The 12,053-nt window shown below is 44.7% G+C and overlaps 1 protein-coding gene and 1 long non-coding RNA gene across 2 annotated transcripts; both read right to left on the minus strand.

Annotated features, from left to right (window-relative positions):
- Window positions 1-1,036: 1,036 nt before the first annotated feature.
- Window positions 1,037-8,359, minus strand: LOC120669715. Its single transcript, XM_039949555.1, has 14 exons — window positions 7,817-8,359; window positions 7,159-7,240; window positions 6,941-7,044; window positions 6,543-6,669; window positions 6,359-6,453; window positions 5,969-6,092; window positions 5,402-5,482; window positions 2,887-2,985; window positions 2,561-2,746; window positions 2,378-2,465; window positions 2,223-2,293; window positions 2,076-2,144; window positions 1,844-1,987; window positions 1,037-1,678 (listed from the first exon to the last, which is right to left on the minus strand). The coding sequence occupies exons 1-14, from the start codon at window positions 7,855-7,857 to the stop codon at window positions 1,481-1,483; spliced, it is 1,509 nt and encodes a 502-aa protein (XP_039805489.1). The 5' UTR covers window positions 7,858-8,359; the 3' UTR covers window positions 1,037-1,480.
- A 1,929-nt stretch (window positions 8,360-10,288) lies between these two features.
- Window positions 10,289-11,821, minus strand: LOC120669716. The gene is made up of 3 exons (XR_005672762.1): window positions 11,543-11,821; window positions 10,654-10,698; window positions 10,289-10,563 (listed from the first exon to the last, which is right to left on the minus strand). It is a non-coding gene; the product is annotated as an uncharacterized LOC120669716 (long non-coding RNA).
- Window positions 11,822-12,053: the final 232 nt, after the last annotated feature.

Here is a 12,053-nt window from a genome sequence, read left to right on the forward strand (position 1 = left end):
AGAAGGAAAAGAGGAAGAAGGGGAGATTGAGCGGGGCGCCTCCCTTAATTTTCTAGATCCGCCCTTGTACAAGCCTAGAGTAGTCTTTAAGGTACTATGCAATTAAAAGCTATTTCTTCTATCAATTTCAAACTCCACTGCAAAGTTTGCTCTAATATAATACATGCAGTAAGTCAAACTTACATGCAGCGCTAGCACTATTTCCATGCTCATCATATTGCAGCCTCAGCTATTCTGTCGATCACCTTTCAGAACAAAAAAAACAGCAGGTCTACATGCGCATGAAAACTCAAGGTGTCTGCTGAGCCTTCAGACTGCGTCGAATAGATTCCTCTGAAAATATTGATTCCTTCACTTGGTAATATATTTGTTCATAGCTTCATACTGGTGCGGATCCATCTCATAGCTCCCGGTGTTATAATGGAAGTGGCAACCCCCCCCCCCCCCCCATCCACCACAAGCTTCATATACCACCTATTTGAAGCCAAAATTAGTACTACTTCAACTAAAAGTATACTTGCATCGCATTCTGTTTTTTCCTATGTGTCACATAAATTCTGTTGATACGAGGCAAATGTAGACATCTTCTCTCCTAATGACCATTGCACTCAAGATTCTAAAAATAATTCTATATTTATTTGGAAAGATGAACCCTAATTTCTCTCTGTTGCCATTCTTACACTCCACCTTTGGATATATTATGCGCACATCTTGTGCTACTGTACCAAAGACATTCTAAATCTTTCTTAGCTTGGAAGAGTACCTCACCAAACTTGTTAATTGAATGATAAGCATGACTTTTCTCCTTGGTTATTAAGCTAAGATGATATATATATATATATATATATATATATATATATATATATATATATATATATAAGAATACAGGGAGTATTTCCAACAGTATCAGTATGGCTACGAATCGCCCATTGTACCACGAAATTCAAGTTTGCAAAACAGGGAAAGGTACGTTTATCTTCATGCCGTGCTTTTCATGTTCACAGGCAACTCGCACAAATCAGAGAGAATGGTAAGGTTGACAAAAGGCAAAGTGCAATGCATAAGCAGTTCGCCGACCATTTTACACTAGGTACAACAGTACGAGTCACCGAGCAGCATTGAAATGAGAGATTCTATCGATACAACTCGACCTTCAAACCCTACACAAATCCTGAAAGCGATGCACTGATGCCCCTTCCCCAACCACAAGTCACACAGAACAATTCTACAGCCATGGAATTTACAGGATTAAATTGGAAAGAATAATAAGGAACGAATGTGGAAGATTGGCAGTTAACACACACTGTGGGGCTGGGACACTCCATGATCTGACAAAAGATTCTAAGTAATGTTCAACCAATGTACACAGCATGATATGGCGCTGAATGTCAGAAACTCCCAAGTCACGGTGCAGTCTTGTTGGTGAATCATCAGTGAGTTCCTAGCAGATTTGCCTTAGTTAATTGTGTATTCACAGTAGTCAAGACGACTTGGTTCTCTTGTGTCGAGCCTGGCCTTGGAGACACAGCCGGAGACGCTGGGATAAGTTCTCCCCCATCTCTTGCCTCTCTTTTTTTAGCCTCTTCCACAGGGACCGATTCTTCTTCTCCTTTGGGATCGTGAGAGGCTTCCTTCGTATCCGTCTCAGTGGTGTTGCTAAAGCCCTTAGAGTCATGCTCTACATTTTGGGAGAAGATGATGAGATTCAAGAAGTTCATTATGATTACTGGATCACAGATCAAGTCGAAGGACACCACGAGTTTGAAAAATAGCCTATTAATTTGAGTACCAAATAAACAGAAAAGTTTCTTGCACTCAAATGGTACAAAGTAAAGAAATGTACCTTATGCTTATGATTGGGTATCCCAGGCTGCTCGCCTGAAGATGATCCATCACTAGCTGCGCCCAAGGAAGAACATCTTCCCCAGCTCTCTCTGTTTGAGCTGGTGTATGAGCAGCACTCCTCAGTTTGTCTGTTTGCTTTATCCTAACATGTAAAGAAATTCCTTAACTTCAAATAAGGAAATCATGAAGGTGATTATCTTTTTGGCAAATAAGGCAGGATCTGCTTTTACCTCTAAATGACACTCAGCTGTGTTGCTGTCCATCTCAGTGAGGTTATGATTTTCATCCAAAAGGAAATCCTGCACTTAAGTGGAGATATCTTAAGTTAAGATCTCGAGTACCAGAGGAAAAGTAATCAACATCAACAATTGACTTACCAAGTCATTATCATTTTTGACACATAGTTGATTTACCCTCTCTGTCAGCAACTCAACTACTGATTTTGTAGCTGAAACAATGAAAAAGAAGTCAGCGGGCAGGAAAACTGCTCCTTAGAAGTACTCGCACAATAATTAAGGAAGAAGAGCCACACCATTTGTGAAATTAGTTGTAGCAGATGATGAACTGCCTGCATCAGTGCCGGCTGCCCGTAGACCATTGATGATCTCATACAATAAGCTCTGAAAATTTGAGTAGACGTATAAGTAACCTACTAGGAGAGCTTCCTACAACACGAGGCAGAAGATTTCACACAGAAGTGAAGAGAAAAGAATACCTCATTTGTACCAGGACCACCCTTAAAAGCACCAAGGTTGTAATACTTGTCAAATTTATCGGAGCATGTTGAAGGAAATTGAGGTGGGTGAAGAACGTTATAGAAGAATATAGAAACAGAGTCATAGTAAAATTGAGGCCTTGGGGAATTGTGATCACCCTCAAATTTGATTAAATTTTTATCCCCCTGCAGAAAAATACAAAATGTCAACAAAATGGGCAGCAAGACAAGTCCCTTCAGCAGGAGCAATCACCACTGATGAGAATGCATTTATAAGATAGGTATGTACTGGTCAGTCTTCCAAAACAAGCTAGAGAGACACTTACCGCATATGCCTGGTGAATACGTTCTGTGTGATGTGGCTGGATGAACATATCATTCGATGCATGTCCGAATAGTGCAGGAATAAACGTCTTCGGTGCAAACTGCCAAAAGCCAAAAATGAATGTTTCCCAGAAAGACAGGCTAATCAAATCCTATAGGTTTGACTGAAAGGTGAAATTGATTATGCAAGTAGATAAGATAGCAAGTACAACACGAAATTTTATGCTACAAACAATGCATCTCAAGTTCTCAACTCTCAATCAATCTCATGTAGACGCTCTACTTGTCTAATGTTAGTATTCACGACAAAGGCAATTGTGAAGCTTAACTTGGGCACACAAAAAAAGATGGATACAATGAAATATTCATTTTTCTTTTTGTATTGCAGTCAAGTCATCCAGTTGAGATCTACTCAAGTCAGGTATAGGCTAACCATAAACATTTTCTAACTATTCTCTAATAGTAAAAAGCCCCTATGCGGGACGGCGGCATCCGTGGTGTGCCTCGCGGTGCGACCTCCCACCCATCGGTCTTCGTTCAGCCTCTGAAACACGTCGTCCGTCCGATCGGTGCCGTCCAGCTACGGAGAAACTTGGTTGCTCTGATCTCGGTTTCTTCCGTCAGGCATCCCAATTTGAAAACGCAATCACCATGCGCTTACCCCCGTGTTTCGCTCGTACGTCGTCCCATCTGTCTGCCCCGTCGCCCTTCGGTCTGTCATCCGCATTTGTTCATTGTTCATTGCACAGAGGGTTTGAATCTTGGAATCTTGAGCTGTGGTCATCCACGCATCCAATCAGTCTGCCTCCCGAATTGATACGGTTCATCCGTGCCGCGTCAATCAACCATTCATCAACCGCTGATCGCGCTCGCAAAACCAGCTGCCGAAACAGCCGCCGCCATCAGCTCTGCTGAGACCATCCCCTCCGGCCGAGCTCACCTTCCACCCAAAATTCGTCGCCGCCCGGCTGTTTCCCATTAATTCCTCGCACCCACACAATCATCAAACAGCCTAGCAATCCGTTTGTGCCATCTGCAAGCAGAGCCATCCATCGTTGTCGCCAGGCACCATCACCGTCCTCCTTAGTCTGCTGCCAAGCCATGGGAGAGGGGTCGCCGGTGAGCAAGGACATCTCGGCGCCTTGGGTCAGTTCTAGCGGGTCTACAGGGGTTTAGGTCATGCATGGATGGTGTAGTGGTGTCTGCCGGCCTATTCCGTGCCTGGGACGGTTGCGCTATGTCCATGGGAGCCGCCGTGGAAAACAATGCTCCGGGCGCCCCAAGGCCTGGCTGGTGCCCGTGACGTGATTAGGAGTTAGGGGTGGTCATTCACTGATGCAGGATCAGAGTTATGGAGTTAATTTTTGATGGAGATTCCTACTTCCTCCTGGCCGCCGACAACCCTTGTTCAGCACCTCCTTGGCAGGCGAACCCCTACAACTTTCCTGGCATCCTCCACAACGGGACGCTGCCTAGGTGGTTCCTGTCACAACCATCGAGCTTCTGGTGATGACGCCCGCAAGGTGTTCGATGCTGGGTCCCTGCCAGGGTGCCCGTGTTCCAGTGTCCGCGGCCACCTCCCTGGCACTGCTCCCGCCTTCATTGACCTCCACTCCACTATTGGATGCTGACATTGCAGTCCCATTTGCAGATACTGATGAATCTTTCCATAAGGTCATTTCCTCTTGTCCCATTTAATATCCTCGCCTTTTGTAATTTATTTCCTTTTAGAATTTTTTTCTGCATAATCTTGATTCAAGAAGTTTGAACTCACATATTCAAGGAAACGTCCAGGAAGAACTCAAATCTGTAAGAAAACAATGAGCCAATGACATTTTCTGAATTGAGGATGCTAAATTGAGCCACCCAGCTCAGATGACGTTTGTATCGATGGAGAATGCATGGACAAACTCAAAATAATCCCAGCGATGTCCCTCCGACCATTGCATCAGGTTAGTGTGGGAAATTATAATGTTTGTTATCTGGAATTTACGAGAATCCTTATTAAGTACATCTCCATCTGATATGTCATAGTGTTAGAGTTGGCGGCATATGGGATTGGCCTGATATTTTTTTTATGATCATTAGCTAAAATTTTGGGCCTGGGATTTGACACCAAGGTCACTTGGGAAATTTAGACAGAGCAGATGTTGGACCTGGGATTTCGTATGTTGGTTTTATGGTTCAATATTGTCATGATCTATCCTTATTGTGCTGACTGGTATTGTTAAGAAGATAACTGAATTCTTGCCGCACGGATTTTCAACTCCTATCTGAAAGGGTGATTGTGCTATTTGCAACTTCTACATCCTAATTACTGAATGCAGCTAAACATATCTGAAAGTTTTATCTAAAAAATTTTTCCCGAAGCAACGCACGGGCACGAATCTAGTCATTCACTCATAGGTAGTCCATATTGTTGTCCTAATCAATGACCAAATCTATAAAATGGTACAAATTTATTAAAAAGAAACTACCAGGCTCTTCAGTGATTGAAATACTATTTTACAAACGAACCTGGACAACATTAAGATCCATTATGTCAAATTTAGCTCTTCTCTGAATGACGCGTCGCATGTACTGAACAGCCATCTTAACCTGAAAATATATGTATCACAACAACCATCAAATGATTTGATTATAGCAACAGACAGTGAGCAGTTGAACATAAGATGAAGCAGGAAAGACCATGCTATGGATATTTACGAATTAACAGCAGCATTTTTCCTATCTGGTGAATTACTTCTAATCTACAACTAGCAAACATTATGTCATGAAATCAGTAAACACCAGTAGCAAATTCAAAGTGCCAGGATTAGAAAAATTGCTGCATGGGACATCAACACTAGGATCATGCACCCCAGTGGTCTACACTACAAAGAACTTACAGAGCTGCAGGACATCCCACATGGCTAAACAGTACAATTTTATTGTTACACAAACAAGCCTACTATGTGCATTCATTATACTAAAATGCATGTATGTGCCTATGATTATATCATAAAAATACACATAAATTGCAGAAATAAAATGCAACTTTAATGAAAACAGAGAACCAAAACATTCTGCACAAGATAATCATACCGTGAACTTAGGAACTCGTATTTTATAAACTTCTACAAGCTCCATCATTAAGTCATATAAGTTGGAGAAAGCACTGTCCAAAACCATGCCAGCAATTGAGGGGTCTTCTGCTCCATACAGCAGGCTGCATCAAATATATGGACACATATCGTGATGATTGATGAATCACCAAAACAGAACTATTAACTATATCAGAAAAAGCTAAATATTAAAGATACTTTGTGAATTAAATGCAGGTATCAAGATGAAAGGCCAAGAGGAAAACAATTTAATGGCTTGTAAAGTATTTAAGATGCACAATTTTTAAGAAAGATATTCTTCTATATTCCAACATAATGTTAAGAAATTCTACACAAAGTAGAGAGAAAAAAAAGCATTGTAGTTAAATACCTTGTAACAGCACCCATTGAGCGCCCCCAAAGGCCAATACAAGAAACTTGCTTATTGTTACGTAGAAAGGACACCGCACATTTGAGATCCTGCTTCTGGGAGTACCGGAGTAGTAATAATGTTTTTCAGAACACAGCAATTAAAGTATAATATGAATGCTGCTATAAGTATAACGACTATGCACCTCATGCCAACCTAGGCTGACATACTGTCCACTTGATAGCCCTGATCCCGCAAAGTCAAGCGTAAAAAGGGTAATGTTAGACGGAAGAAGTATTACAGCGGCTTCGTTTGCATCTGCTCTGCATCCACTGCATTAAAATAATGAAAAAACTTGCTAAATGAGGAAAATTGGCTATTGATGAGGGTAAATGGCAAAAAATGGAAATAGCATTTATCTTGGTAGCTGGAAGGTTATAGCTAGCACATAAACCCAAAACTGTGACTGGGCTTTAAGAGTTAACTAGTGTTGACAAGCAAAAGCTTCAAAATCTATTTGACCAGAATGATTAAAATGTCTGATCAGCAGAGCAGTTTTTACGGATAAATGAATTAATAACAAGAGTTAAGAAATGTGAGTACCTATTCCCATGACAGTAGATAACACATGGAAGGGCAGTGTCTTCCGGTATGACAGCAGGAACATAGTGGCTGCATTTTAGAGTCTGACCTCTTTCATTAGTAAGCTGCAACATACAAGTACAAGAATAAGGCTAGCATGCAATGATATCGATAGTCAGGACCAGGTTTTCACAAATGAATGACACTTAAAAATCTCAATAATTGTGTCCCTTACTTGCCTCCAAATCTAGCCTTTTGTACTTCCTTCCGGCAAGTGTAAACTCGGGCTCCCATAAATACTGATCTGGGTTGTACTCTGCACTGTAAATGCATTGCCAGTTAATCACCACACACCAGGAAAGAACGACAAAACAATTTGGAGGATACCAAAATCTGAAAGCATTCGATCTTATCTATTTTCTCTTGCATCTTATCTTAATGATGAAGAGGCACAAAGTTGTTTTAGAAAGGTACAGTTGGTATGAATGCACATGTTAACTAGATGCAAAAGCCATTTTCGGTTACTAGCACAGACCAGTTTGGTTCTGCCACTAAAGCACATGTGATTATGATGAGCCAATTGCTCAACTAACACCCGGTACAGAATTCTCAATAGCAAGGCAGAAGAACAGCCAGTTTGCTCCAATCCTAATGTAACATCAGTGGTTGCAATTAACTCAACACGGATTCAAGTACTTCAAGTTCAAGAACAGAATTTCATAAGCGCTACGTAGATATAGTTAGAAAATCCATCCGGTTGCATCTAGAAACCGTCGCTGACTATGGCGTAACGGCTGCCAAAAGTTCAACCAACCTGCAGTTGCATCTTAGAACAGACCAAATTCCGGCCACACGCGAGGGGTGGGGTGGGGGTGGGGGGGGGGATAGAGTGATTACCGAGGCGGCCGGATGACGAAGTTGACGAACTGCTCGATCATCGCTTCCCGACGACAGCGAGGCGGCGGCGGCGGCGGCAGAGGCCTCCGGGGCGCATGCGCATGTACCCAGCGACGACCTAACCAACTCTTCCTCCCACCGCGCGAACCCGCCTAAACTCGCCAAACCAACCCGACCCAACCCCCGCTCTGCCAGCTATTCGCCCGAATTCCGACCCAGCAGCCTCAGATCCGCGCGGCAACCGTCGGCCCCCGGCGACCCGGAGCTCGGAATGCTCGCCGCGAGCCGCAGGGCCCGCACAGCGGGGAGGGAGGCGGGTGGTCGCGGAAGCCTATCCGGGGGCGGCGGCGGGGTGAGGTGGGGGAACGGAGCCGGAGGAGCGAGGCGGCTGGGACGGGACGGGACGGCACTACGGAGTAGCAGGCGCAGTGTGGCGTGGGAAATGTGAACGTTAACGAGTAGGAGTAGGCGGGGGGCGGTGGAGCCTAGCTGAGGAGGAGCGGCAGGAATAATAAATGCGGGGGGTTTAAAATGCATTTGTTTCTCTCTCTCCGGTGGCATTCCTTGGCTATTTGCTTTTATAGTTTAGCCCCTCAAGCTTTGCTGGCCATCTCGCCGCCCATGCGCGCGTGGCGTGGGTGTCCTGCCGGGCACGGGCGCGCCGCAAACAAAGGCCTCGTTTGGTTCCGAGCGCTAGGATTCTAGTATGGCTCCCTTTTAGTGTATTTCATAAAAATTATGGACCAAAATACCCTGGCCTTCTTCCTCTAATCCCCTCTCTCTTCTTCCCCTCTCTCTCCATCAGTCCACGGGCAGACCTCCTCCGCGGCCGGCCATCCCCGCACGACGGGAGTTCTTTCCCCTGCAATCGACGGGGGTTGCTTGCTCTAAAGAAGGGATCCAGACACCCAGTGAGCATCGATTGAGCTAGAGGACAAGGAGCACACCCTTGCCGAGGTAACGAGGAAGAATCGGGGCTCAGCTCCGGCTCCGCGCGGCCGTTCGATGACCGCCGGTGGCTGCTCCCTTTCCTCGCGACCCTACTTGTCACGGCCACGCTCTTGCTCGGCGACGGCACCCGCTCCGTCGAGGCGGCCATCAGGGACTGACTGCTGGGCAGCGACTTCGCCGCCGCCGATGACCGAGGTCGGGGTAGCGCAATCCAAGGTGGTTAGTGCCTCCGGTCGTCAACGTCACGCTGAGATCCGAGCTCCTGCCCGGCCCGCGGCAGCCCTCGTTGTCGAACCCGTGGCTCCCTCGTGAGCGACCGGATGGGGAAGCTGGCGGCGGTGCCGGCGGGCTCGGGTGTTGGGATGGCTGCGGCGCGCTCGCGCTCCTCGGCGAGCTCGGGCGTCGGAATGGCCGTGGCATGCTCGTGCTCCTCCTCTGCGTGCTCGGCGTCCAGCGCGGACGCCGCCCCAGGGCTTGGCCACATACAAGCAGAGAGGTGGGAGGCGCCTCAGCTGCGAGCTAGCGACGGCGGCGGGGATCTGCCCGTGGAAAGAGAGAGTCAGAGAGAGAGGAAGGTGAGGATGGGAGGAAGAAGAAGTCTGGGGTATTTTGGTCCATAAATTTTATAAAACACGTTGAAGGGGTAAGTAGTGATATGTTTTAGCAAATTGCAAAATTGCAATGGCACGATTCCAATATGACGAATTGTAATGGCATATCAGTGAACTCGAACAATTGTAATGGTATGTATCCAATTAACTCAAACTTTTTTAGGGATGGGTGTAACTTTTCGCGACGAATCTAATGATTGTAATTAATCGATGATTTGCTACAGTGATACTACAGTAACCATCCTCAAATCGCGCGGTCAAAGGCCTCATTAGATTCTTCAAGGTCACTAGCGCAGGGATTCTGAAGTTGATTTTGTAAACTGACTTTGTTTGACACTGTAATTAGCGGTCAAAGTGTCACTATTCACTAGCACGCTGCAAACAGGGCCAAAAGAGGCGAGGAGGATAACGCGTACTAGGTGGATCTTGCTCGTGTCGTGTTCAGGGCTCTAGGCTAATGGCGACGTTTTGGGTTCTGGTGTTGGATATTCGGTGAGCGTTTCGTTTTACTAGGTTGCTAAAAGATTAAGATAAGGACGTTGTCCCTAGCTCGATATGTAGGGAATGGAGAGGGGCAATTCGCCCTGTTCATGGTCCGATTTCACCGGTTCCTGGTTATAACCCAAGCCAAGCCACGAGGGAGTCCAGTTAGGCCTCGTTCGGTTGCATGAGCAACTGTTCCTGGCAGGAACGGTTTCTGGACAGGATTGAGTTGATCCGGCTGGTTCACTTAATCCTTCCCTAAACAGGAACCATTCCTTCCCTCTGGACAGGAACCATTCCTTGCCTGTTTTAAATCATTGGGTTGGACAGGACAGGAACATACAGGTGGCTATTGAGTACAGAACACACACAGGCTTCCATCCATCCATCCATCATACAGCCTTTCATCCATCAATAAATACAATAGTAAACAAGAAAAATGCAGTAACTATTTGCACTGAAGGAATTCATAAGTAATAGAGCTCTTCACACTTAAATTACAAGAGGATATTATCTAAAACTTGCACAACAGTGGTAGATAACAACTCCAAACCAATCATCACTCAATCAAGAAGCTAGACAGAGAGATCTAAAGGAGGAAGAGGAGCAAGAGAAATGTATATAGCTCATGAGCAAGCTCTCAAACATCTCAAACTTAGGTCTTGTTGCATGCCGTCCACCATCTCAACCTTAAGTCTCAACCTGCATGAACAAACCAAAACCATGCAGTATATATTAATATAGAGCAAATGACTCATCAGATTATAATAATGTAGAGCAAATGTGTCCAACCTCAATGAATATGCGGGACATCAAGTAAAGCAATGGGTCAAGTACCTAAGAAAGAAATATTTTCAGATGTGATAGCACCTAAGAAAGAAATAATATCACTTATATAACAGGCAACTCGAACTGATATTTTGTATGTATTACATACTATGACCTGTTGCCAACTCATGTACTTAAAAGGTGCAGAACACGTTCAGGGATTGCAATGCTATTCCCCTGACCAATTCATACTCAGCCAAGCATTATACATAAATGAGATAGCTATTCCCCTGACCAATTCATAGTCAGCCAAGCATTATACATAAATGAGATAATCTGAATCAGCCAAGCATTATACATAAATGAGATAATCTGAGCCAATTCAAGCTATCTTAATTTAACTCAAAAGGTGATTCTTCTGAAATCTTTCTAAGTTGTGAATAACAAAGACAACAAAATTAAGTTACAGAAATCTTAGTCTGAAAATAGCACATGCAAGATGTGGTTGTGTGGCTGTGTGCAGTCATTAAAATTCCAAGTTGTAATGCCCTAAAGTCTAAACTGATATTGCGTCGCAGCACAAGTAAATTCAGAAGAGACGTCATAAAAATTGAGCAGGCAACCAATGTCAACACGATCAAACTGTACATATACATCAGACCATACAACAGGAGGGTTTAGATCACTATTTCATTTTGAATCACATTCATGGGATCAGTCAATGAATGAATTGCAGCTGCATGGCTCAACCGATATGGTGCTGACTGCATTTTTGAAATATGGTGTTGTGTTTAACTGATGAACAATATTTGATCTACATTGAAACATCAATCAGTTTCCTTAATCTATGGTCATATGGAGCATCTGATCTATGTTACAGGGAAAAAAAGTTTTGACAAAGAAGAGAACTAACCTTTGGTGATGCTAGGCCATTTCACTTCTCAGCCAACATAATGCACACTCCAAGTCATCTTCACATGCACTCAGAAAGATTTCTCTATTTTCTGGGATCTTAAAAACTGAATAAGCCTTTAACTTCTCTTCCTTGGTACCATCCATTGCGCCCAACATAGACACACACTTCTTGATGGAGTAATCTGCAGCTTGCGAACATTCCTTCTCTCTAGCCAACTGTGCAATTTCTTCCTCAGATTGTTTGCTCTTCATCTCGATGTACCTCTCCATCATGCACTCAACTCGGGAACTCTTTTGTCGGTACTCTGTAACAGGGATACCCACTCCTACTGCCGCAAGACGGGACTAGCGTAGTCATCCGTAACTATGCCCTAAGGGGCGGAGCAGCCGGCCCCACGGGTCAGGCTCTTACCTCACCAGGCCAACGGCCCCGGACCCGCTCCCCGCTCTAGGACGGGTCCGGAGATGCCACGTGTCCCTGAGGAGGGGAAGCTCCACGCCAACAGCCG

Source organism: Panicum virgatum, chromosome 4N, assembly GCF_016808335.1.
Source record: "Panicum virgatum strain AP13 chromosome 4N, P.virgatum_v5, whole genome shotgun sequence".
NCBI lineage: Eukaryota > Viridiplantae > Streptophyta > Magnoliopsida > Poales > Poaceae > Panicum > Panicum virgatum.

Coding starts and splice junctions, on each gene's coding strand:
- LOC120669715 (XM_039949555.1), bottom strand. CDS start 7,857: ATGATCGAGCAGTTCGTCAACTTCGTCATCCGGCCGCCTCG. Junction 7,241..7,816: donor TTCGTCATCCGGCCGCCTCG/GTAATCACTCTA, acceptor ATGCATTTACAG/TGCAGAGTACAACCCAGATC. Junction 2,747..2,886: donor GTATTCACCAGGCATATGCG/GTAAGTGTCTCT, acceptor ATTTTTCTGCAG/GGGGATAAAAATTTAATCAA.